A 25976-nucleotide genomic window follows, 5' to 3' on the forward strand; every position below is an offset into this window, starting at 1 on the left:
ATTATCACTCACACATACACATACACACACACACACACACAATACAAACACATGCAATTATAAATAGAAACATATGGCATACACCCTTAAACAAATTTCCTTTGTGCCCAATGTAATGTCTCTGTCCTCTGTTGCTCTCATCACTAGGGAGACTCGGGGGGTCCCCTGGTGTGCTTCGAAGAAAGTGGAATGTGGTTCCAGGCAGGCATCGTGAGCTGGGGTGAGGGCTGCGCTCGTCGGAACAAGCCCGGCGTCTACTCGCGCGTCACCAAGCTGAGAGATTGGATCCGCAAGAACACGGGGGTTTGATGATGAGGGGATATGGGGAAGGGGGGGGGGGGGGGGTGAAGACAGCGGGTAGACAATTTGAGGGTCTGACAGGACAAGACAAAAAATAAGGAATATGGAACATTGCGTCTGATTGAGGACGAGTCCCCCCATGATGACCAGAGCTATTTAGCCAGCCTCAACCATCCTCCGACACCCACTGAGGGCCTGCATGGGGCTAGCTACTGCTCAGACGAAGGATTTCAAATGGGTTTGGGATTAGGTTTTTATGCTGTACTGATGCAACCCTTGTTCTCGAAGGCTCCGAGGACCAGCAAGACTCCTGCACCTCCATCAATCATGTCATGTTCCACTGGTTTGATTAATATTCTCCCAGTGTAAATAATGGAAGATGTATATTTTGAGGACACACTTTGTTTTTGGTGGTATTTGCCTAGTCTCCACCATTTTTATGATGTGAGATCACATCTTCTGTTGGGCAGACAGACATGCCAAATGAACTGAGGGAATCAGAAATAGAACAGAAATAGAATAGATATAAAATAAATATTTTAGAGTATAGTTTTTTTTTTTACAATGTATTTCTTTACCAGCTGTTTTCACCTGACAATTTTCACTTAAAGTGCCTAGACAAGAACATGAAATGTTTTATAAGTGAGTGTGATATTATCAATGCAGAGATGCATGGAATCTTGAGTTCTAACAAAGATTGTCTATTGCAGTGCCTTCAGAATCAATTCACACCCTTTGATTTATTACACATTTTTGTTACAGCCTGAATTAAAAATGGATTAAATATAAACAAATCACCCATCTACACACAATACCCCATAATGACAAAGTGAAAACCTATTTTTAGAATTTGAATACATAATTTACATATGTATTCACACCCCTGAGTAAATTCATGTTATAATTACCTTCGGCAGAGGTTACAGCTGCGAGTCTTTCTTGGTAAGTCCCTATGAGTTTTCCATACCTGGATTGTACAATATTTGCACATTATTATTTTCCATATTCTTCAAGCTCTGTCAAGTTGGTTGTTGATCATTACTAGACAACCATTTTCAAGTCTTGCCATAGGTTTTCAAGCAGATTTTAATTCGAAACTATCACTAAGCCACTTAGGAATATTCAATGTCGTCTTGGAAAGCAACTCCAGTGTATATTTGGCCTTGTGTTTTAGGTTATTGTCCTGCTGAAAGGTGAATTTGTCTTCCAGTGTCTGTTGGACTAAAGCAGGTTTTCCTCTAGGATTTCAATTTTGTCCCCCCCCCCCCCCCCCCGAAAAACTCCCAAGCCCTAGCCAATGACGAGTGTAACCGATGTGAAATGGCCAGCTTGTTAACAGGGTGCTCACTAATAGTGTTTCAATCGGTGACGTCACTCGCTCTGAGAACTTGAAGTAGTTGTTCCACTTTCTCTGCAAGGGCCGCGGCTTTTGTGGAGCGATGGGTAACGATGCTTCGAAGGTGGCTGTTGTCGATGTGTGCAGAGGGTCCCTGGTACGAGCCCAGGTAGGGGCGAGGAGAGGGACGGAAGCTAAACTGTTAATTGGTGCCGTGACCCGGATCACTGGTTGCTGCTGAAAAGGAGGTCGTCAAAAGGGGGGTGAGTGTAACCGATGTGAAATGGCTAGCTAGGTAGCGGGGTGCGCGCTAATAGCGTTTCAATCGGTGACGTCACTCTCTCTGAGACCTAGAAGTAGTTCCCCTTGCTCTGCAAGGGCTACGGCTTTTGTGGAGCGATGGGTAATGATGCTTCGAGGGTGGCTGTTGTTGATGTGTGCAGAGGGTCCCTGGTTCGAGCCCAGGTAGGGGCGAGGAGAGGGATGGAAGCTAAACTGTTACACGAGTATACCCATAACATGATGCAGTCACCACGATGCTTGAAAGTATGAAGTGTTACCCAGTGTTGGATTTGTCCCAAACATAACTCTTTGTATTCAGGATATACATTTCATTTCTTTGCCATTTTTTTGCACTTTTACTTTAGTGCCTTATTGCAAACATGTTTTCCAATATTTGTATTCTGTACAGGCTTTCTTCTTTTCAGTCTGTCATTTAGGTTAGTAGTGTGGACTAACTACAATGTTGATCCATCCTCAGTTTTCTCCTATCACAGCCATCACTCCTATCACTCTAAATGTTTTAAAGTCACCATTGGCCTCATGGTGAAATTCCTGAGCTGTTTCCTTCCTCTCTGGCAACTGAGTTAGGAAGGACGCCTGTATCTTTGTAGTGACTTGGGGTATTGATACACCATCCAAAGTGTAATTAATAACATCACCATGCTCAAGGGGATATTCGATGTCTGCTTTTTAAAAATATTTTTATTGCACACAGAGTGAAAAATAATGTAATGGGAAATGATGACTGCGATCTGCTTGATCTATTACCTAGTGCATAAGTTGAATGCAGATATTTATTTAAAAAGTACACATTTTCAAAAACAACTTTATTGAAAAATCATACAGAGCGTATTTCTAAATACCCCGGGATACGGTATACTGCTCAACCCTAGCTATCTACATTTTAAAGTAGTCAATTTTCTTCTTCATTGGCTGATTGCTCCCCACTCTAGAATCTCCACCCAGTTGACTAATTTAAAATGGTGGAAGCCCTCAATATGATAAACGGGTTCTATCTATGATGAGTCCTCTGTGACAACAGGCACAACTCCGATATAAAGTTGTTTTGGGGTAAGTTGCAGAAAGGCCACATGCTTCCACTTATATCAGTGCATTCGTAATAATCTAACCAATACAACACTTATATTTTATCAAATAAGCGTCACGTAGCAAATTAGCAATAAATGTTTGTTGACCAAATTCGACACCTCATGGACAGATTTTGACTAGAGTAAAACCTCGCTTCACCTCTTCCCCTCTGAGGGTCAATGGGCACAGTGCAATTCGGAGGTTCCTATCAATTTCTATAGATGCTGCAGCCATTTCCCTCACATTAGTATTCTAGGAGAACCCCATATACAGGCTAGCTAAAATGGTCTCCATTTGCCAGTTGAGCTGAGGGTGATGCGGGTCTTCACTCCCCTACGCACGGCAGCTCAAGAAAATCAATTGGGTTTAGCTGTTTGCACGGAGCAACACAATGAGTTCTTCTCACCCCTCTCAAACAGTGGACTTTTTATTGGACAATCCTGGTCCTGCTTTTAACTGTTCAGATTCTTCATTGGTTTTCTTTCACTCTATTTTGGCTTGTGTTTGTATTTGTACATTTACTGTGACTTCAAAACCTAAAGCTCTCCGTTGTTTGTAAATGTTGAAGTGCTGAAAATATTTAAATTGTTAAAGGTTGACGATGATGTTGGGCTATTTGTTTCTATGGTCCCTAACATTGGCACAATGCTGGGTAATATGGAGTGTATAAAGGTATGTTTCAGAACAGGGGTTGAAGGGGCCAAAAGCGACTCTTTAAATAATAAATGTGAGCTGTTACTGTGTGTAGTTAAATAAAGGTAACATTTATATTGGATTGTGGACACATTCCTTTTCTACTGTTCAATTTTGTTTGTATGCCTCATTTTTCTATAAAAGATTTATGAATCCTACACAATAAACATACTTTACCTGAATCTTCTGCATGTCAATTACCTTCATTTGTCATTGACTGACTCGTGTCTCTATAATAGTTATTGTATAGTAAGTATTATGAGTCTATTGTGGGGCCATGTCCCTTTTACACGGCAGACTGTAATGAATGTGGAGCTCTCATAGCACTCATCTCCTCCCTGCTGTGACGAGCATGTCTACCTGGAGACGAGATGTAACGAGACCGAGGTGACAAGACAAGCTGATATTGTCACATTATACCTAGCTTTGTCACAGCAATATCTTGTTTCCAGGGGAGCTGGGAGTGTGGGTGTAAGGAGGTGGATACACAGACAGTAGGAGATCTACAATCACATCTGTCTTCATTAAAAGCTACGCTCCACCACGGGAATAGGAGAATCAACATAGACAGCTCTTCTAATTTATGTATTCATCAACTTCGGTACATAAGCAGCTTTGTTTGTACCTGTTCCCCCATGACATGCACACACACTGCATCTCCTCACCGTGCCAACGTACAGTACAGTACTCAAACCACGCTGGTCTTTATCTGAAATGGTTTTATTTAAATATAAATATGTATACAAAGTTACAAGCAACAATAGCTCATTTTTAGCAAATAAAATCCTTAATACATTATTAAAAAAACAAAATGAACCAAACCAACAAATGGTAATTAGTTGTGTTCCCAAAAAGCATAGTTCATCTTTCTGCATTCAGTGATTGATGAACAACGGAACAGAAGGAGAGAAATTGTGGACCCAAATAAAATCAATCAAGATAGATTTATATGTATATATAATATAAAGATACTTTACAGTAAAGCAGCTTACAAGCTGTACATTAAGGCTTATATAAAAATAAAGACGAGCGATGATTTTTGTTTTTAAATCACTTGGTTCACTTAGTGACGTTTGTTCTCCAATTGGGCCGACTGACCGGTAGCGCGGCTCTCGACACAAAATGGCAGTACAGGGTTCCAGTAGTGTCCAGAACCGGAATGCAACTGAGACCAGGTGCAGTAAGCAGTCTCTCAAACAAGCATAATGGACATGGAAAAGAAATGCTGAAGAGTTTCACTAGACACATCATCTGCATGCAACAGAGAAAGAATGGGACTTCTTCACCCATTTGTACAGTTGATCTAGTCAGTATTTCAGGGTAGTACTGTGTTTTTGTAAACATATTGAAGCTACTTGATTGTGTCATAAAGACTGGTGTGTGGATGGTGTCTGAAGAGGGACAGTTTCACAAGTAGAACCCATCTTAGCCTGTTGAGACTGCACCTTGAGCTTATTCAAGTTCAAGATTGCCACCATTTTACAAACCGCATTCTCTGATTGTTAAATGGAGACTATTTCCAGAACAATCTGGCAAACACAGAAGTAATACAGTACCCAGAGGAATTCATCTCCCTAACTCTTTCAATACACTGCTATGTACTGTAGCTCACCATCTTTGGGTTTTTCCATTTCCTTTTCTTGTCCTCCAGGGTAGAACAATAACACAGAGGCTGTCTCTCTATTAGGCGAAGGCTAGGATACACATTCTCTCCATACCTCACTCTGCTTTCACTCCCAGATAACCCACACCCAAGCCAAACGTATTGTTTTGCAGAGCGGTTTATGGCTGCCATTGTGGAGCTCAGGCTTCTTTAAATGGATAGAGAGACACAAATGTGCTTAGAACTCCTTTCACATGCCGACAAACACCAAATGACCACAATGTGTTGACTCTTCTTTTATTTTTTATGAATATATCTGTGTTTTTTATTTGTTCATAGTCAGTTACAAGTTCTATTTGTCTGAGGAGTCTGTTCTTTTTGAGAAATGTTAGCTAGGCTCCAAAATCCAGTTAGTTTAGGCCACCCAAAGTCATGAGATGCTCCTGTCTGGTGATTTCCAGTTTGCCTTCCTCCCATCCCCTCACTGGTAAAACAAAACCAGTGCCATGACAGAATAGCAGGCTCATCTTTGAAGTAGCAGACACTGTAGTAGATTATTTATTGATGGGGAATGTGAGTGGCACATCACAATCATTGACTCCATTGGGACCATTCAATCCCAGAATGACAACTGAATAACAAATAAGGAAGGCAATCACTGTCACCTACATCTCCTTCCAAAACGTGTCCAGGAGAAGGACCAACCAACCAGTCCTCTCTCCTCATGTTAGTCTGGCCACACCTCCTATAGAGATGACAAATGCTTCCTCTTTACATGGCCCTTCGCGCTCCACCCCCTGTTCCGTGGTCAAATCAGACGTGAGTCTGCATGCGTTGTGACGGCCTTCCGTAGTCGGACTGCTGGGAGGAGACCTGCGATGATGCATAGGAGAAACGAGAGGAGCTAGACACCTTGCTAGCCTGGTCTGATTGATCGTAGGCGTCCACCTTCTCGTAGGAGGCAGGCTTGACGTAGCTGGTGAAGGCTCGGCCGTATGTGGTGGCGGTGGGCAGGTAGGCAGAGCCACTGTAGACAGGGTCGGTGGGGTAGATGGCTCCGGGCTGGGCTGCCGCTGCCTGCTGCTGCTCGTAGGTGGAGCGGGCCCCTGTGGTGGTGGCGTAGCGGTGGGAGAAGTCGTAGATGCGGGGCTGTGTGGCTGCCACCACTGTGTGCTGGCCGTACAGCGGGCTGGGGGAGGGCAGCTGGGATGGCGTGTAGACAGGACGGGGGTTGGGCACGTAATCTGAGAAACCACTGCGGATCACCCGGTCCTCGTGAGCATGCACGTTGTAGTAGCCGTTAGTGGGGTCCTGAGGGGAGAGGAAATAACAACAGGGTGTTAAGTTGTTCAACCGTAAACTGTAAAGATACAGTATGTATATAGAGATTTCAGACTTTTTCAAAACACCCAGCAAAAAAGCACATGCAACAAATGCTCAATGAATGATTGCAATTTTTCCCATGCATGAAACATTGTATAAACATTGTATTAGTGAGTGTTTCTCCTTACGGTTTTTACCTTGATGTCTGACCTCTCGTCCTCGTCCTCCTCCAGCAGGTCACTGTGTTCCGTCCGGGACGTCCCAGGAGACTCACTGCTGTTGGGGGCCTGAGGGGGAAACAACAGGCCCTACAATTATAAAGGTGGAACATCTTAGACCAACATGAGCACAACAAAATGACTGTACTGTATATCATCACATAATCACAGTAATATACATTAAATATATGTTATATAAAGATGAAAAGGTATTTGAAAACCTACTGAAAGTGATTGAACGGAGGCATTTACCATGGGCTCCTTGACATCCTCCTCATCATCGTTGCCACGGGTAGCATTGTGGTCACTGTGCACAATCTGAACTCTGATGTCACTCTTTGAGAGGCGTGTGCACTTTTTACCTGTGAGGATTCAAAAGAGACAGGTGATTTAGAAATTATTCTAAAACTGCTTTTCATGCCTGTTGCCTAGAAAAGGATTTGATTGTGCTCCTTTCATGAAGTTGAAACTAACCATGCATCACTAAGATTTGGGGTCAATTCTATTTCAAATCAGTCAGTTCACAACGATTGAAAAATATTGAGTGAATAGTCATTTACTGAATGTCAATTCATTTCCTTGAATAGGGTGAGTTGACATGGAATGTAGCCCAACCCCGGCATGCCCCATATCTGACCTTCGACCTCACCTTTCCCGGTGTGCCTGCAGCAGAGAGAGACCAGGGTGACGACACAGATGAGCAGGACACACCCTCCGCCCACCGCCGCCCCAATGATGATCAGCATGGGCAAGGCCTCTGTGAGGAGAGAGAGGAAAAGAGAAAAGAGTCAGGACCTTGCTACTGATCAGAGCGAGACAGGCAGGACCAGATCCAGTCTCCTCTTCTAACGCCACTCTACTCATTCCCCCCCAACTAATCTCTGCCAACGCCTGCTCCTATATAAATTCATCTGCAGTAAGCCTCATGGTCCCTCAGAAGCACGCATACACGCACGCACACACACACACACACACACACACACACACACACACACACACACACACACACACACACACACACACACACACACACACACACACACACACACAGACACACTTAGAGCCCCCTGCATCCCCACAGCCTCGGCTATTGTGTCTAATCTCTCTGGAAGAAGGGTAACAAGGCCTGACATGCAATGAAGCAATAGACAGTAATCTAATTAGAGATTCCAGGAGAGAGATACGGCGCACCACTCAACTCTCCCGAGACCCCGGCTGAGCTGTCTTGATGTAAATTGCTGGCGAGGACCTTATTTTTGGTGTCTACTGCAACAAAGGCCTTCCTTCCTTACCTCCGCCAACTCCAGTGTGCAGAGTGTGTGTGTGTGTGTGTGTGTGCATGTATGTGTGTGTGTGAGTAAGTAAATTGTCATTTAAGTAAATTTGAAGAGGGTGGCTCTCACACACTTAGGGAGAGAGGGAGCTAAGGGACCGCCGGCGGCTCGGCCCCAGGACACCTGTGCCCTGATCTAATTGACTTTAGTCCCCGATCGATATCTATGTTATATGGCCCAATGTATTCATTAAGGCCCACCATCTGCTGATTAAATTATATTGATTAAAATAGTATAATTAAGATAAGCACTCAATTGGAGTTCTGCTTTGACCTCATCTAACCCCTCTCTCTTCCCAGCACCGTCTCTCCACAGTGCTCGTCTTAGTGAGATTGGTCATGCTGACTGTGTGAGATGATAGATAATAAGGACCCCTGTCCAGTTCCTACCCGTACCTTGCTCCTTGAGGGTGACCAGCGCGGTGCCTGTACCGAAGCGGTTCCATGCGGTGCAGTTGTAGCGGAGTAGGAAGTCCTGGGCCAGGGTCTCAGACAGGACCAGGGAGGACAGGACCCCGTGGTCGCTGGTCACCGTCTGGACAGAGAAACGACCGGAGGAGCCCGAGGAGAGGGTCACGTCTCCAAATGTCCACACCTAGTGAGAAAGATGGGAGATGAACAACAGGTGAGTGGCTAGCAGCGCTGTCAGAGCTCAGATCTACCACTACTTCCCATGCTTAGATCAATCACAGGTACCTTCTAACCAACCACCCTCCCTCCCTCTCTCTGTTTTCCTCTCTCTCCATCCACCTGGCTGACATTGCTAAGGGCCGTACGTCTAAATTGCCTCCTACGTCTTGCCCTGGAGGTAAGCCCTGTCAGCCTCTAAGCCCTGCCAGACCTGTGAGGCTGTGTAAGATGCTCCTGTCAGTGCTGAAGCTTCTCTCCTGCTGCTAGGTAAGGTCTATGGGGTGCCTGCCTCTCACTCCCCCTCAGACCCTAATTATCCTCTGTCAGAGCTGCCCACGCACCCAGGGTCACCTGACAGGTCAGGCCTGATGGATGCAGCGCTAATTGAGCCGTGCGGTTAGGCTGCAGCCTGCAGGAGGGCCGGCCCCCTTTCTAGTTACCTTTCTGTTCTCTCTCCCTCATCCCCATTGAGTGGTGAAGGGATGATGTGTGTGTGTGAAGGTGGGGGATTCAGTGTGTATTAAATGTGCACACGCATGTGTGCGCGAGCACATGCATGCACACACACACAACATTGAAAGAGGAAAGACAGGAAAAGACAAGAGGCTCACTTACAATCTTGTCAGGCGAGGGGCTGTTTCCCACCAGGCACTCTAGCTTGCCCTTGGAGTGCTTGACAGCGTGCTGTGTGGCGTCTGCTGTAATGATAGGTGGGCCTGGAGAGAGAGAGAGAGAGAGAGAGAGAGAGAGAGAGAGAGAGATGTCGGGGACAGAAAGAGGGAGATTTTGAGACAAATTAAACACAGATGCATTGTCAGATGGTTGACACATATAATGCTTGAGTAAACATTCTTCTTAGATAATACCAAATGTGCATCTTTAATATTCTACATCTAAAAGAAAGTGGTACTGAATTAGCCCTATTTTCAGACTATTGAGACTCATATGAGACTTACCGTTGACAGTGAGCGTGACGTCCCTCTCAGCCACCCCGATGCGGGGGACGATGGCCTTGCAGGTATACGTCCCAGCATCCTCCTGGGTGACAGCCTTCAGCTGCAGGGTGTTGCCATTACTGAGCACCTGTAGAGGGAGAGGAGAGGTGGGAGGGAGACGAGGGGAGGGAGGGGAGGGAGAGGAGGGAAGGGAGAGGAGTGGAGTGGAGGGAGATGGGGGGAAAAGAGTGAGAGAGGGGTGGACAGGAGGGATAAGAGGGGGAAGTTGTTGCAGCAGCACCAATGTGGCCGAACAGTTTCAGTTTAATTTCATGGTGGTGACAACACTGTGGGTTTAATCACAGACTCCAGCTACAGCCAGGCACCTCTGGAGTGACCATGCTGCTGTGGAGATTGTCCTAATTAAACGTTGCCGGCAGAGCATAACGTTATCATGGTGTGAGTGGGCCGTAGCCTTTAGAGGCTGCTACAGTTCCCTCTACACTTGCGCACTCGTTAGCTCATTGATCCCACCATTCCATCAAGCTGTGATTAATCCATTTCCTCTCCCTCTACGCCCCTCCTCTCCCTCCCTCCGTCCTTTCACTCCCACTCTCCATTTTTTATTCAACCACAATTAGAGAGTAACCTAATGAATCCATTACTGGTAGCTGTGTGAGGCGTGGTGCGTGTGGATTAGTTATTTTCTTCCGGAGAGCGTTGGTTCAGTCTGGGAGATGGAGATGACAGCGTGGCTTTTACAGCATCGCCTGCTGTCCTGAAGCTCTCTTCTCTTTAGCGGTGGCGTTTTTAGCAAAAGCTGCCTCTGAAATTCGATTAAACACCGGGAGAGAGACTCCCTGGAGATAGCGCTGATAGTGTTGCCTGGGGTGGGGTGGGAGACCTTGAACCAGGATGACGCAAACTAAAGGTGGAACTGGTCTGTTTGTAAGCTACCTCACATATTCCTCCCTAGATGTTCTTTGTGTTGTGTCTTGGTCCGGGTTGAGGAGCGGTTTGAGAAGCTGTTCTCGGAGTGGGATGTGAAATGTGTCGGCTGGTTTTTAACTAGTGCGCCTCAACTGTGGATGTGATTGATTTAGTGGTCATGTTGTTATGACAGAGTGTCACCTCCCCTGCTGTCAGCAGTGCGAGAACCTGACAGTCATCACACACACTGCCTCTGAAGGTTTAGCTCTGATGTCTGAGGGCTTTCTCTCATTACACACTCACGGCCGACACACACACACACACACACACACACACACAAACACGCACACCAACACGCACACACAGTATAAGTATTGATTGAGCTACTTGTCTTACCACGCTTGAGCCCTGTTTGGTCCAGGCCAGGGTAAGGGGAGGGTTGCCTGTCCAGGTGCAGGTGAAGGCAGCGTCCATCCCAATGTCCACGTTCATGGGCTTGGGCTCCGACAGCAGCCTGGGACCAACTGTAGAGGAGCCCAGGACACCATCAGAACTAATACAGCCCTTATTCACCATTCAATTCAGTATGACTTTATCATATCCACTAAGCCATTTTCAAAGCACAAAGCACATTACACAGTATCCTCCAAAGACACAATAACTCTTGTGACAAGGGTGAACGTGTTCACAGACACACTACTCAGATTACACTATAGGCTACTAGTACTATGATACACTGATGTGCTCCACTCACATTGTACATCCACCAGGGTGCTGACGTTGGTGCTGCCCACTGAGTTGGACACCTCACAGGAGACAGGGTCTGTGAAGTACGAGTGGTCTACCGTCACCTCCAGGCTGTCCCCGTTCGCCTCCGAGATGGGGACTCCTCCCTTGGACCACCTGGACCACCAGATCACCACATCACATAGGGTTAGAATGTCAATGTACCACATCACATAGGGTTAGAATGTCAATTTACCACATCACATAGGGTTAAAAGGTCAATTTACCACATCACATAGGGTTAGAATGTCAATGTACCACATCACATAGGGTTAGAATGTAAATTTACCACATCACATAGGGTTAAAAGGTCAATTTACCACATCACATAGGGTTAGAATGTCAATGTACCACATCACATAGGGTTAGAAGGTCAATTTACCACATCACATAGGGTTAGAAGGTCAATGTACCACATCACATAGGGTTAGAAGGTCAATTTACCACATCACATAGGGTTAGAAGGTCAATTTACCACAGCACACAGGGATAGAAGGTCAATTTACCACATCACATAGGGTTAGAAGGTCAATTTACCACATCACATAGGGTTAGAAGGTCAATGTACCACATCACATAGGGTTAGAAGGTCAATTTACCACATCACATAGGGTTAGAAGGTCAATTTACCACAGCACACAGGGATAGAAGGTCAATTTACCACATCACATAGGGTTAGAAGGTCAATTTACCACATCACATAGGGTTAGAAGGTCAATTTACCACAGCACACAGGGATAGAAGGTCAATTTACCACATCACATAGGGTTAGAAGGTCAATTTACCACATCACATTGGGTTACAAGATCACTTTGGTTTACCAGAACATATTGGGTTAGCAGGTCACTGGATCACTAGATCATTTTGAGTTACATGTGCGTTAATAATGATAAAGTCCAAACTGGACCAACTAAAAGGCTAATAGTTCCATAATAATGCAGCACACACTGACTTCATGAAAGAAATGAACCCAACAAAGTGTAGGTTGAGGTGCTGTTTTTTTTTACCTGTATCCTGTGATCTCAGGGTTGGCAGAGGCAGAGCAGATGAACAGAACCTTGGCTCCCTCCATGACAGTCTGAGGCTGGACGGACAGGGTCACTGATGGGGGGTCTGCAGGACGGAGGGGAACACACAACATTACTGAGAGGTGAACTTAGTATGTGTCATATCTATCACTATGATTCTACAGTATATGAAGGCTGAATTTGTGTCAGTCAAGGGAGAAGGAACAGGACAGCAGTACTAAAGGAAGCTCTGTGAACACTGGAGGTAAGTGTCACTGAGCTAGGACCCATAGCTAGGACCACCTGTAGCACACGCTCTCTGGTCACCCCCAAAACCAATTCTTTCTTTGGTCGCCTCTCCTTCCAGTTCTTTGCTGCCAATGACTGGAACGAACTACAAAAAATCTCTGAAACTGGAAACACTTATCTCCCTCACTAGCTTCAAGCACCAGCTGTCAGAGCAGCTCACAGATTCCTGCACCTGTACATAGCCCATCTATAATTTATCCCAAACAACTACCTCTCCCCCTACTGTATTTAATTTATTTATTTTGCTCCTTTGCACCCCATTATTTATATCTCTACTTTGCACATTCTTCCACTGCAAATCAACCATTCCAGTGTTTTACTTGCTATATTGTATTTACTTCGCCACCATGGCCTTTTTTTGCCTTTACCTCCCTTATCTCACCTCACTTGCTCACATTGTATTTAGACTTATTTTTATACTGTATTATTGACTGTATGTTTGTTTTACTCCATGTGTAACTCTGTGTCGTTGTATCTGTCGAACTGCTTTGCTTTATCTTGGCCAGGTCGCAATTGTAAATGAGAACTTGTTGTCAACTTGCCTACCTGGTTAAATAGAGGTGAAATAAAATAAAAATAAATACATTTGAAGGGGTGTGTGTTTGTCACAGAGAGGTTAGTGTATGAATCATTGAAGGGTAAGCGAGTGCATGTGCAGGAAGGCAGAACTAACCACTCTTCCATTAACTCTAAAGTGGTGCTGGGTGAAATGTATTTATTCAACCAAAGCCCTCAACTAATGCCTAAAGTATATAAATAAATATATTATAGATGATATATGTGTATAGGCTACTACCTTGTCGTTATTGGCAGTATATTTGTATACAATTTACCAATAGGACTATGTCCCAATATCCACACTAGCATACTAGTGTCCATGGACAATACATCAGTACATACTAAGTAGTATTCAAGTCTAATAGTTGGTAGTTGAATGTATTTGACTCTGTGTTCTCCATCCTCTGACAGAGTGTTGTACCTTGGGTGTGTCCCCATCACTGGGACGAGGGCACTACAGTGTTGTACCCAAGGTGTGTTCCCATCACTGGGACGAGGACACTACAGAGTTTCATACCCGAGTGTGTCCCCATCACTGCATCACTGGGACGAGGACACTACGGAGTTTCGTACCCGAGTGTGTCCCCATCACTGGGACGAGGACACTACGGAGTTTCGTACCCGAGTGTGTCCCCATCACTGGGACGAGGACACTACGGAGTTTCGTACCCGAATGTGTCCCCATCACTGGGACGAGGACACTAGGGAGTGTTGTACCTTAGGTGTGTCCTCATCACTGGGACGAGGACACTACGGAGTTTCGTACCCGAGTGTGTCCCCATCACTGGGACGAGGACACTAGGGAGTGTTGTACCTTAGGTGTGTCCTCATCACGCGGGACGAGGACACTACAGAGTGACTGTATGGGACACTAAGTGCCACTGAGGACACTCACGCTGGACGTTGATGGTGACAGAGGTCTGGAGTCCGGCGGGGGCGGCGGGGTTGAGGACGCGACAGGTGTAGGTACGGCCAGAGTCCTTGTCCTCCGGCACCACAGGAAGCATACTGACAGCCAGTTCTCTCTTCCCATCCTCCATCCGCATCTAGGAGAGACAGACCAGAGACATGGAGACAAGACATCTACGATGTTTACTGTACATCTCAATGGCCAAGACAGACCAGAGACATGGAGACAAGACATCTACGATGTTTACTGTACATCTCAATGGCCAAGACAGACCAGAGACATGGAGATAAGACATCTACGATGTTTACTGTACATCTCAATGGCCAAGACAGACCAGAGACATGGAGATAAGACATCTACGATGTTTACTGTACATCTCAATGGCCAAGACAGACAAGAGACAGCTGTTAAACATGCAGAGGGAGTTATGAGTCCTTATTTCCCCTCTTGGGCTAGATCCATGAATTGATATATGTTGGTCCCTAAAGAGACAAAATGGTTTAAGTAGGGAAATAAGGTATAGAATAGGTATAGGCTCATAGTAAGGCCCTGCTGAGTCTTCCCCCTCTAGGTGTTTGTGACACTGCGGGACCTATCTTTCTGACGTGTGAGGCATTCAAATTGCCATCCAGTCCATTGGCATGGCGGTTAAATCATATATTTTATGGTGCGCCTGGGGATATTGTGCTGTTCCCACATTTCTGAGAGTGCTCCCAGTCAGCGCTCCTTGTTTGTCATCATCTTTGAGATCTATTTATTGCTCGCAGGAATCAATACGTCTAAGTGAGGAAAGGGGTAGATTCTGGAGATATCGCCCGTCGCTTTTGACGCACACACAAAGAAACGCACGCACACACACACACACACACACACACACACACACACACACACACACACACACACACACACACACACACACACACACACACACACACACACACACAGGGCTGTCAGACAGTGTGCAGTAATGGCAGGGGTGGCTATGTCTGTATTTCTGGGCTGTAGCCGTGAGGAGGGGGGGCCGGGGGAGGGTTGTCTCACAGGCAGCTCTGGAAAAGGGCAAGGGCAGAGCAGAGCCCATTCCCTGGACGGACGGACAAACAGACAGCTGAATCAATGGACCAGGCCGTTCACTTCCTCAGCCAGACACACAAAAAGCATTTTTACGCTAGATCGAGTCGCATCACTCCCTGTCACCACCTCTCACTCTGCCCCAAGCCACCTCTCCCCCTCTCCACCTCCCCCTCCCCTACTCTAGCCCTCCCTCTCTCTAAAAGCACCCGTTTTCTTTCTTTCGGTGAACTGCATTTCAGTATCTCCCACCCTTCTTTCTTTTACTCCCACTTTCTCTCTCCCTATCTCTTTCTCTCCCCTCCTGCCCCCCTCCTTTTCTCCACTGCGGGCTCTAGTCTCCTTAAATGTGTCGTTTAGCGTAGTTTAGCGTGGTCAGAGAGTATGACAAATGTGAGTCTTTCCCGACTGCGGCTGGTTCACGCTCTGGCGCGTCCCCCCATTGTGTTTTGGCATTGTTGTGGGTGATTTCTCCTCAGCAGAAATTCTACTGTATCAAACGCTCATGCCTGTCTGAGCTTTGGCATGCTCCAGTTATGCTGTAGTGTCAGTGCATTAGAGTGTGAGGGGAGGGGGAGTAGGGGAGAGAGGAGGGGGGTTCAGGTATGAGTGAAAAAGGGGAGGGGGACTGCAGAGAGGCAGGTAGGGACAGAAAGAATAAGTCCTGAGAGAGAAAGAGAGGAATTGAGAAGAAAATGAAGAAAATAGAGAGAAAACAGAGAAAAGGAAGAGTCTGCTTCTGTATTCTGCCCTGAGATAAAGTTGCTGCATTTTGAGTAGCTGCTATACCCTGCCATAGCCTGCTAAGCTGGGGTCTGTTGTACCCTGCCATAGCCTGCTAAGCTGGGGTCTGTTGTACCCTGCCATAGCCTGCTAAGCTGGGGTCTGTTGTACCCTGCCATAGCCTGCTAAGCTGGGGTCTGTTGTACCCTGCCATAGCCTGCTAAGCTGGGGTCTGTTGTACCCTGCCATAGCCTGCTAAGCTGGGGTCTGTTGTACCCTGCCATAGCCTGCTAAGCTGGGGTCTGTTGTACCCTGCCATAGCCTGCTAAGCTGGGGTCTGTTGTACCCTGCCATAGCCTGCTAAGCTGGGGTCTGTTGTACCCTGCCATAGCCTGCTAAGATGGTCTCTGCTGTACCCTGCCATAGCCTGCTAAGATGGTCTCTGCTGTACCCTGCCATAGCCTGCTAAGATGGTCTCTGCTGTACCCTGCCATAGCCTGCTAAGCTGGGGTCTGTTGTACCCTGCCATAGCCTGCTAAGCTGGGGTCTGTTGTACCCTGCCATAGCCTGCTAAGATGGTCTCTGCTGTACCCTGCCATAGCCTGCTAAGATGGTCTCTGCTGTACCCTGTCATAGCCTGCTAAGCTGGGGTCTGGTGTACCCTGCCATAGCCTGCTAAGATGGTCTCTCCTGTACCCTGCCATAGCCTGCTAAGATGGTCTCTGCTGTACCCTGCCATAGCCTGCTAAGATGGTCTCTGCTGTACCCTGCCATAGCCTGCTAAGCTGTGGTCTGTTGTACCCTGCCATAGCCTGCTAAGCTGGGGTCTGTTGTACCCTGCCATAGCCTGCTAAGATGGTCTCTGCTGTACCCTGCCATAGCCTGCTAAGATGGTCTCTGCTGTACCCTGCCATAGCCTGCTAAGCTGGGGTCTGGTGTACCCTGCCATAGCCTGCTAAGATGGTCTCTGCTGTACCCTGCCATAGCCTGCTAAGATGGTCTCTGCTGTACCCTGCCATAGCCTGCTAAGCTGGGTTCTGTTGTACCCTGCCATAGCCTGCTTAGATGGTCTCTGCTGTACCCTGCCATAGCCTGCTTAGATGGTCTCTGCTGTACCCTGCCATAGCCTGCTAAGCTGGGGTCTGTTGTACCCTGCCATAGCCTGCTAAGCTGGGGTCTGTTGTACCCTGCCATAGCCTGCTTAGATGGTCTCTGCTGTACCCTGCCATAGCCTGCTTAGAAGGTCTCTGTTGTACCCTGCCATAACCTGCTTAGATGTTCTCTGCTGTACCCTGCCATAGCCTGCTAAGCTGGGGTCTGTTGTACCCTGCCATAGCCTGCTAAGCTGGGGTCTGTTGTACCCTGCCATAGCCTGCTTAGATGGTCTCTGCTGTACCCTGCCATAGCCTGCTAAGCTGGTCTCTGCTGTACCCTGCCATAGCCTGCTAAGCTGGGGTCTGGTGTACCCTGCCATAGCCTGCTAAGCTGGGGTCTGTTGTACCTTGCCATAGCCTGCTAAGCTGGGGTCTGGTGTACCCTGCCATAGCCTGCTAAGCTGGGGTCTGTTGTACCTTGCCATAGCCTGCTAAGCTGGGGTCTGTTGTACCCTGCCATAGCCTGCTTAGATGGTCTCTGCTGTACCCTGCCATAGCCTGCTTTGAAGGTCTCTGCTGTACCCTGCCATAACCTGCTTAGATGGTCTCTGCTGTACCCTGCCATAGCCTGCTAAGCTGGGGTCTGTTGTACCCTGCCATAGCCTGCTAAGCTGGGGTCTGTTGTACCCTGCCATAGCCTGCTAAGCTGGGGTCTGTTGTACCCTGCCATAGCCTGCTTAGATGGTCTCTGCTGTACCCTGCCATAGCCTGCTGAGCTGGTCTCTGCTGTACCCTGCCATAGCCTGCTAAGCTGGGGTCTGGTGTACCCTGCCATAGCCTGCTAAGATGGTCTCTGCTGTACCCTGCCATAGCCTGATAAGATGGTCTCTGCTGTACCCTGCCATAGCCTGCTAAGCTGGGGTCTGTTGTACCCTGCCATAGCCTGCTAACCTGGGGTCTGTTGTACCCTGCCATAGCCTGCTAAGCTGGTCTCTGCTGTACCCTGCCATAGCCTGCTAAGATGGTCTCTGCTGTACCCTGCCATAGCCTGCTAAGATGGTCTCTGCTGTACCCTGCCATAGCCTGCTTAGAAGGTCTCTGCTGTACCCTGCCATAACCTGCTTAGATGGTCTCTGCTGTACCCTGCCATAGCCTGCTAAGCTGGGGTCTGTTGTACCCTGCCATAGCCTGCTAAGCTGGGGTCTGTTGTACCCTGCCATAGCCTGCTAAGCTGGGGTCTGTTGTACCCTGCCATAGCCTGCTAAGCTGGGGTCTGTTGTACCCTGCCATAGCCTGCTAAGCTGGGGTCTGTTGTACCCTGCCATAGCCTGCTAAGCTGGGGTCTGTTGTACCCTGCCATAGCCTGCTAAGCTGGGGTCTGTTGTACCCTGCCATAGCCTGCTAAGCTGGGGTCTGTTGTACCCTGCCATAGCCTGCTAAGCTGGGGTCTGTTGTACCCTGCCATAGCCTGCTAAGATGGTCTCTGCTGTACCCTGCCATAGCCTGCTAAGATGGTCTCTGCTGTACCCTGCCATAGCCTGCTAAGATGGTCTCTGCTGTACCCTGCCATAGCCTGCTAAGCTGGGGTCTGTTGTACCCTGCCATAGCCTGCTAAGCTGGGGTCTGTTGTACCCTGCCATAGCCTGCTAAGATGGTCTCTGCTGTACCCTGCCATAGCCTGCTAAGATGGTCTCTGCTGTACCCTGTCATAGCCTGCTAAGCTGGGGTCTGGTGTACCCTGCCATAGCCTGCTAAGATGGTCTCTCCTGTACCCTGCCATAGCCTGCTAAGATGGTCTCTGCTGTACCCTGCCATAGCCTGCTAAGATGGTCTCTGCTGTACCCTGCCATAGCCTGCTAAGCTGTGGTCTGTTGTACCCTGCCATAGCCTGCTAAGCTGGGGTCTGTTGTACCCTGCCATAGCCTGCTAAGATGGTCTCTGCTGTACCCTGCCATAGCCTGCTAAGATGGTCTCTGCTGTACCCTGCCATAGCCTGCTAAGCTGGGGTCTGGTGTACCCTGCCATAGCCTGCTAAGATGGTCTCTGCTGTACCCTGCCATAGCCTGCTAAGATGGTCTCTGCTGTACCCTGCCATAGCCTGCTAAGCTGGGTTCTGTTGTACCCTGCCATAGCCTGCTTAGATGGTCTCTGCTGTACCCTGCCATAGCCTGCTTAGATGGTCTCTGCTGTACCCTGCCATAGCCTGCTAAGCTGGGGTCTGTTGTACCCTGCCATAGCCTGCTAAGCTGGGGTCTGTTGTACCCTGCCATAGCCTGCTTAGATGGTCTCTGCTGTACCCTGCCATAGCCTGCTTAGAAGGTCTCTGTTGTACCCTGCCATAACCTGCTTAGATGTTCTCTGCTGTACCCTGCCATAGCCTGCTAAGCTGGGGTCTGTTGTACCCTGCCATAGCCTGCTAAGCTGGGGTCTGTTGTACCCTGCCATAGCCTGCTTAGATGGTCTCTGCTGTACCCTGCCATAGCCTGCTAAGCTGGTCTCTGCTGTACCCTGCCATAGCTTGCTAAGCTGGGGTCTGGTGTACCCTGCCATAGCCTGCTAAGCTGGGGTCTGTTGTACCTTGCCATAGCCTGCAAAGCTGGGGTCTGGTGTACCCTGCCATAGCCTGCTAAGCTGGGGTCTGTTGTACCTTGCCATAGCCTGCTAAGCTGGGGTCTGTTGTACCCTGCCATAGCCTGCTTAGATGGTCTCTGCTGTACCCTGCCATAGCCTGCTTTGAAGGTCTCTGCTGTACCCTGCCATAACCTGCTTAGATGGTCTCTGCTGTACCCTGCCATAGCCTGCTAAGCTGGGGTCTGTTGTACCCTGCCATAGCCTGCTAAGCTGGGGTCTGTTGTACCCTGCCATAGCCTGCTAAGCTGGGGTCTGTTGTACCCTGCCATAGCCTGCTAAGCTGGTCTCTGCTGTACCCTGCCATAGCCTGCTAAGATGGTCTCTGCTGTACCCTGCCATAGCCTGCTAAGATGGTCTCTGCTGTACCCTGCCATAGCCTGCTTAGAAGGTCTCTGCTGTACCCTGCCATAACCTGCTTAGATGGTCTCTGCTGTACCCTGCCATAGCCTGCTAAGCTGGGGTCTGTTGTACCCTGCCATAGCCTGCTAAGCTGGGGTCTGTTGTACCCTGCCATAGCCTGCTAAGCTGGGGTCTGTTGTACCCTGCCATAGCCTGCTAAGCTGGGGTCTGTTGTACCCTGCCATAGCCTGCTAAGCTGGGGTCTGTTGTACCCTGCCATAGCCTGCTAAGCTGGGGTCTGTTGTACCCTGCCATAGCCTGCTAAGCTGGGGTCTGTTGTACCCTGCCATAGCCTGCTAAGCTGGGGTCTGTTGTACCCTGCCATAGCCTGCTAAGCTGGGGTCTGTTGTACCCTGCCATAGCCTGCTAAGCTGGGGTCTGTTGTACCCTGCCATAGCCTGCTAAGATGGTCTCTGCTGTACCCTGCCATAGCCTGCTAAGATGGTCTCTGCTGTACCCTGCCATAGCCTGCTAAGATGGTCTCTGCTGTACCCTGCCATAGCCTGCTAAGCTGGGGTCTGTTGTACCCTGCCATAGCCTGCTAAGCTGGGGTCTGTTGTACCCTGCCATAGCCTGCTAAGATGGTCTCTGCTGTACCCTGCCATAGCCTGCTAAGATGGTCTCTGCTGTACCCTGTCATAGCCTGCTAAGCTGGGGTCTGGTGTACCCTGCCATAGCCTGCTAAGATGGTCTCTCCTGTACCCTGCCATAGCCTGCTAAGATGGTCTCTGCTGTACCCTGCCATAGCCTGCTAAGATGGTCTCTGCTGTACCCTGCCATAGCCTGCTAAGCTGTGGTCTGTTGTACCCTGCCATAGCCTGCTAAGCTGGGGTCTGTTGTACCCTGCCATAGCCTGCTAAGATGGTCTCTGCTGTACCCTGCCATAGCCTGCTAAGATGGTCTCTGCTGTACCCTGCCATAGCCTGCTAAGCTGGGGTCTGGTGTACCCTGCCATAGCCTGCTAAGATGGTCTCTGCTGTACCCTGCCATAGCCTGCTAAGATGGTCTCTGCTGTACCCTGCCATAGCCTGCTAAGCTGGGTTCTGTTGTACCCTGCCATAGCCTGCTTAGATGGTCTCTGCTGTACCCTGCCATAACCTGCTTAGATGTTCTCTGCTGTACCCTGCCATAGCCTGCTAAGCTGGGGTCTGTTGTACCCTGCCATAGCCTGCTAAGCTGGGGTCTGTTGTACCCTGCCATAGCCTGCTTAGATGGTCTCTGCTGTACCCTGCCATAGCCTGCTAAGCTGGTCTCTGCTGTACCCTGCCATAGCCTGCTAAGCTGGGGTCTGGTGTACCCTGCCATAGCCTGCTAAGCTGGGGTCTGTTGTACCTTGCCATAGCCTGCTAAGCTGGGGTCTGGTGTACCCTGCCATAGCCTGCTAAGCTGGGGTCTGTTGTACCTTGCCATAGCCTGCTAAGCTGGGGTCTGTTGTACCCTGCCATAGCCTGCTTAGATGGTCTCTGCTGTACCCTGCCATAGCCTGCTTTGAAGGTCTCTGCTGTACCCTGCCATAACCTGCTTAGATGGTCTCTGCTGTACCCTGCCATAGCCTGCTAAGCTGGGGTCTGTTGTACCCTGCCATAGCCTGCTAAGCTGGGGTCTGTTGTACCCTGCCATAGCCTGCTAAGATGGTCTCTGCTGTACCCTGCCATAGCCTGCTAAGATGGTCTCTGCTGTACCCTGTCATAGCCTGCTAAGCTGGGGTCTGGTGTACCCTGCCATAGCCTGCTAAGATGGTCTCTGCTGTACCCTGCCATAGCCTGCTAAGATGGTCTCTGCTGTACCCTGCCATAGCCTGCTAAGCTGGGGTCTGTTGTACCCTGCCATAGCCTGCTAACCTGGGGTCTGTTGTACCCTGCCATAGCCTGCTAAGCTGGTCTCTGCTGTACCCTGCCATAGCCTGCTAAGATGGTCTCTGCTGTACCCTGCCATAGCCTGCTAAGATGGTCTCTGCTGTACCCTGCCATAGCCTGCTTAGAAGGTCTCTGCTGTACCCTGCCATAACCTGCTTAGATGGTCTCTGCTGTACCCTGCCATAGCCTGCTAAGCTGGGGTCTGTTGTACCCTGCCATAGCCTGCTTAGATGGGCTCTGCTGTACCCTGCCATAGCCTGCTTAGATGAGCTCTGCTGTACCCTGCCGTAGCCTGCTAAGCTGGGCTCTGCTGTACCCTGCCATAGCCTGCTTAGATGAGCTCTGCTGTACCCTGCCATATAGCCTGCTTAGATGGGCTCTGCTGTACCCTGCTGTAGCCTGCTTAGATGAGCTCTGCTGTACCCTGCCATAGCCTGCTTAGATGGGCTCTGCTGTACCCTGCCATAGCCTGCTTAGATGAGCTCTGCTGTACCCTGCCATAGCCTGCTTAGATGGGCTCTGCTGTACCCTGCCATGGCCTGCTTAGGTGGGCTCTGCTGTACTCTGCTGAGCTGTGCTGGTGTGTGTGTTAGTGGATCCTGATGAGGTTGGGCATGGCCCTGGTCTCTCTAACCTGCCCTGGCCCGACCTGTTATCTGATTATGCTGTAGTCTTTCTGTACCTTGGAGTATATGGCCGTGTCCATGACCTCTCCGTCTCTGTACCAGGTGATCTCGGCGGCAGGCTTGGCCCCCGAGGCGCGGCAGGTGAGGTTGTAGGGTGTGTGGGCCTTCACACGTATGATAGGACCTCCCTCCACCACCGGGTCTGTGGGGGGAACTACAGGGAGAGAAGGAGGAAACACAACGCATTCATGTTAGAGGAGAGAAACAACCCACCAAACTGAAAGCTCCTTTTACAGTACACAGTACACTTCTGAATGAGAGGAACATCTAGTGAGATTAATGTGATGTGTTAACGCTGCATCAATTCATCCACTGCACACAGAGAAAACAATATTCTTTCATCATCGTGTTGGTTCGCGAGGTGTGTTTCTACTTTGTAGACTGGAATGGAAACCGACAACATTTGGCTTTGAGAAGAAAAAAAGAGAAGCGCTATTTCATTTTCCTTCTTAACATTGAGACTGGCATTAGTACTCTTTTACTCCCACTGCTGCCCAGTGATGTTTCATCTGAATTGCTTATTTGTTCATTTATTTGCATGGTTTCGCACACGCTGCCACCCCTGATGAAGGTGTCTATCTCCCCAGGCAATAATGGCAGGCGTAAACAGCAGCAGGCCTGCGCCCCGGTCTATCTCTCTCTCTCTCTTGCTCCCTCCACTGAACCAATTTCTGTGTGTGTATCTGAATTGTCAGAGGTCCTTCCGCCACTGCGGCCCGGACACTAATGGAATCCGAGTGCTAGGTGATTTTAATTTCCATGCCGACTCCCTTGGCTGCTCTCCCGCCGTTGACTCCTTTGAATGCGCCGGATTTTTTTGGTCTCATCTGGCTGCATTGATTTACACACACACACACACACACACACACACACACACACACACACACACACACACGCACACTTCAAGACCCTAGCCTCTGTGAATCTGCGTTCTCGAAACAGGCTGTTCCCTGGTCCCTGCTTGATTTGCTCCTCTCTTAATGGGGACATTCTACTAAGTGTTAGGAAACAACATCTCCTGCCTTTTCTGTCCACAAAGGCTCACGCTAACCAATCAAACAGTCCATCCTCGTCCACCCCCACTCTGTGCAGTGCGGGCGTTGTGAAGCTGGGTTTGGGTGGGTGTATGTGATCTCTATTGACCACGCTGCATTGTGCTCTTTCGAGCTGCGCGTGGTCGTAGGAGCGGAGAGGAGAGGAAGTGGATAGTGAGCGGAGCGTGGCCCAACACTGAGTCAAGCCAATTAGAGCAGTGTTCTTCATCATGGGGCATCAGAATTCACATGACCAGCCTTTCATTCGCTGCCTTTTCTTCTCCCCCTCGTCTCGCTGCATAAACGAGCTCATAAAATGACAGAAACAAGCAGGGCAGTGGGGAGACAGTACAGTAGCCTAGCCTTGTTGTTGGTGCATAGAGCTGAGGCTCCAGTGTCTTCTGTAACTGTCTCTCTGCTTTGTTGGGTGTATTTGCCAGATCATCAGAGAGACGTTCAGTAAAGACTAATGAATGTGCTGCTGCCTGTTCCCCCATCGGCCACCAGGTGCCAGCAGTGTTTCACTGTCTGGGAGTCCCACGAGGGGCCTCTCTCTCTCTCCTCTCACCCCCCTCCGCCATCCCTCTCTCCACCACCACCCTCCTCTCCCCACCTCTGGATGCCTGGTGAATATGTAGATCACTCACTTTGCGTTAATGTAAAAGCTGCCCCACGGTTGACAAATATTGTGACTCACTGTAAAATGTGCTAACTGTGCAGAACTTGACTTTTTAAGTGTCCACGCAAGTCATTTGTGACTGCAGCAATCACATTATCCTAGACTTCCACAGTCTTGATTATCGATACTGAAGGAAAATAGTTTTTTTTGCTGGCTCTGTTGGGTTTGAAAAATATTTACAGGGCTGATATACGGCAGTAAATACATTTTCCAGGTGTTATTTGTGAAAGTTGATAACAGCAGGTGATGTCATAAATAGTTACAAGACATAGAAACTGTGAGCATTTTAAACATGTGTAAGTCTGTCAGAACCATAATGGTGCTTAACAATCTCCCTCTGTAGAGCCAACCTGCAGATCAGGGTGTGTGTGCCCGTGTGCGGTGTGTGCAGCAGCTGTGTATCTTACCTAGAACAGTGAGCTTGGCTCGGTGGGAGCGCAGTCCGGCCTGCGTAGCCTGACACTCGTACACGGCGTCATCAGCCAGCTCTGCCGAGTCGATCATCAAGCTGTGCTCGCCTGATAGCGGGTCTCCCATTAAGGAGTAGCGTGTCCACCCTGCATTAAGCCAACACAAGGAATACAGTGAGTCAGAGAATGGGAAAGAAAACAAGAAAACAAACCCAACAATCACCAGCAGAACAACAAACCCAAACCGGAATGAAAAGACTGCAAAATGAGCAGTTAAGCACTGAGCCGTTCAGTTGGCTGAGCAGCGTGGGACTGGCTAGGGGAAGGCCACAGCTACATGTGAGATTGGGGCGTGAGGCGACTGACTGTCCTTTAAAGCACAGACAAAATCAAGATGTAGTGTCTAAGGTCAACCCCGAGCCTCATTCACCTTCCCACTAGTCCAGAACACAGCTAAATGTCAGCGCGTGACACCAGCCAATTGATTATCCACCTTGGTACAAAAGCCTCAAAATGCTAAACAACAAATTAAATGCTCTGTGTCTGTTTGTGGTAGAGAGGCTGTCTGCAGTATATTTGTTTCTCTCCACCTCCATTAATTTGAGTAGACAGACAGACAGAGAGCCAAGGCTTCCTAATGAGACCATGAATTGATCAGGGGGAGAGAGAGAAGTAGGGGAGCTAGAGTGTGACAGAGAGAAAGACAAAGAGAAAGAGAGAGATGGGGGAGACAGAGAGAGGGAGGGTGGAGAGAGAGAGAAGGAGAGAGGGGGGAGGAGGAGACAGAGAGAGAGGGGGAAGACACAGAGAGAAAAAGAGAGAGAGAGAGAGAGAGAGAGAGAGAGAGAGAGAGGGGGGGGGAGACAGAGAGAGAGGGGGAAGACAGAGAGAGAGAGAGGGGGGGAGACAGAGAGAGAGGGGGAAGACAGAGAGAGAGAGAGAGAGAGAGACAGAGAGAGAGGGGGAAGACGGAGAGAGAGAGAGAGAGAGAGAGAGAGAGAGAGAGGCGGGGGAGACAGAGAGAGAGGGGAAGACGGAGAGAGAGAGAGAGAGAGAGAGAGAGAGAGGGGGGGGGGAGACAGAGAGAGAGGGGGAAGACGGAGAGAGAGAGAGAGGGAAGACGGAGAGAGAGAGAGAGAGCGAGAGAGAGG

The 25976-nt window shown here is 48.8% G+C and overlaps 2 protein-coding genes across 17 annotated transcripts in view; one reads left to right on the top strand and one right to left on the bottom strand.

Moving 5' to 3' along the window:
- LOC110510471 (suppressor of tumorigenicity 14 protein homolog) overlaps nucleotides 1-3882 on the top strand; it is a 35639-nt gene extending 31757 nt beyond the window's left edge. The window contains exon 19 of the mRNA XM_021591836.3: nucleotides 148-3882. Coding sequence (XP_021447511.3) covers nucleotides 148-309 — 162 coding nt within the window. The 3' untranslated portion in view covers nucleotides 310-3882. The remainder of the gene's footprint in view (nucleotides 1-147) is intronic.
- Nucleotides 3883-4404: 522 nt separating this feature from the next.
- LOC110510856 (kin of IRRE-like protein 1) overlaps nucleotides 4405-25976 on the bottom strand; it is a 52302-nt gene continuing 30730 nt past the window's right edge. The window contains exons 3-15 of one of the 16 annotated variants that reach the window (XM_021592094.3): nucleotides 24823-24972; nucleotides 22699-22856; nucleotides 14228-14378; nucleotides 12466-12571; nucleotides 11427-11575; nucleotides 11069-11196; nucleotides 9764-9890; nucleotides 9423-9523; nucleotides 8574-8772; nucleotides 7494-7601; nucleotides 7097-7206; nucleotides 6824-6913; nucleotides 4405-6614 (exon numbers count right to left, since the gene is read on the bottom strand). In XM_021592094.3, the coding sequence (XP_021447769.2) occupies nucleotides 6117-6614; nucleotides 6824-6913; nucleotides 7097-7206; nucleotides 7494-7601; nucleotides 8574-8772; nucleotides 9423-9523; nucleotides 9764-9890; nucleotides 11069-11196; nucleotides 11427-11575; nucleotides 12466-12571; nucleotides 14228-14378; nucleotides 22699-22856; nucleotides 24823-24972 (2075 nt within the window). In that variant the 3' untranslated portion in view covers nucleotides 4405-6116. Of the gene's footprint in view, nucleotides 6615-6814; nucleotides 6935-7069; nucleotides 7207-7481; nucleotides 7602-8573; nucleotides 8773-9422; nucleotides 9524-9763; nucleotides 9891-11068; nucleotides 11197-11426; nucleotides 11576-12465; nucleotides 12572-14227; nucleotides 14379-22698; nucleotides 22857-24822; nucleotides 24973-25976 lie in introns of all 16 variants that reach the window. The other 15 variants (XM_090226509.1, XM_090226504.1, XM_090226491.1 and 12 more) reach the window with 15 other exon arrangements.

Source organism: Oncorhynchus mykiss, chromosome 3 (genome assembly GCF_057628025.1).
Source record: "Oncorhynchus mykiss isolate SJ-2025 chromosome 3, ASM5762802v1, whole genome shotgun sequence".
NCBI classification, from domain to species: Eukaryota; Metazoa; Chordata; class Actinopteri; order Salmoniformes; family Salmonidae; genus Oncorhynchus; species Oncorhynchus mykiss.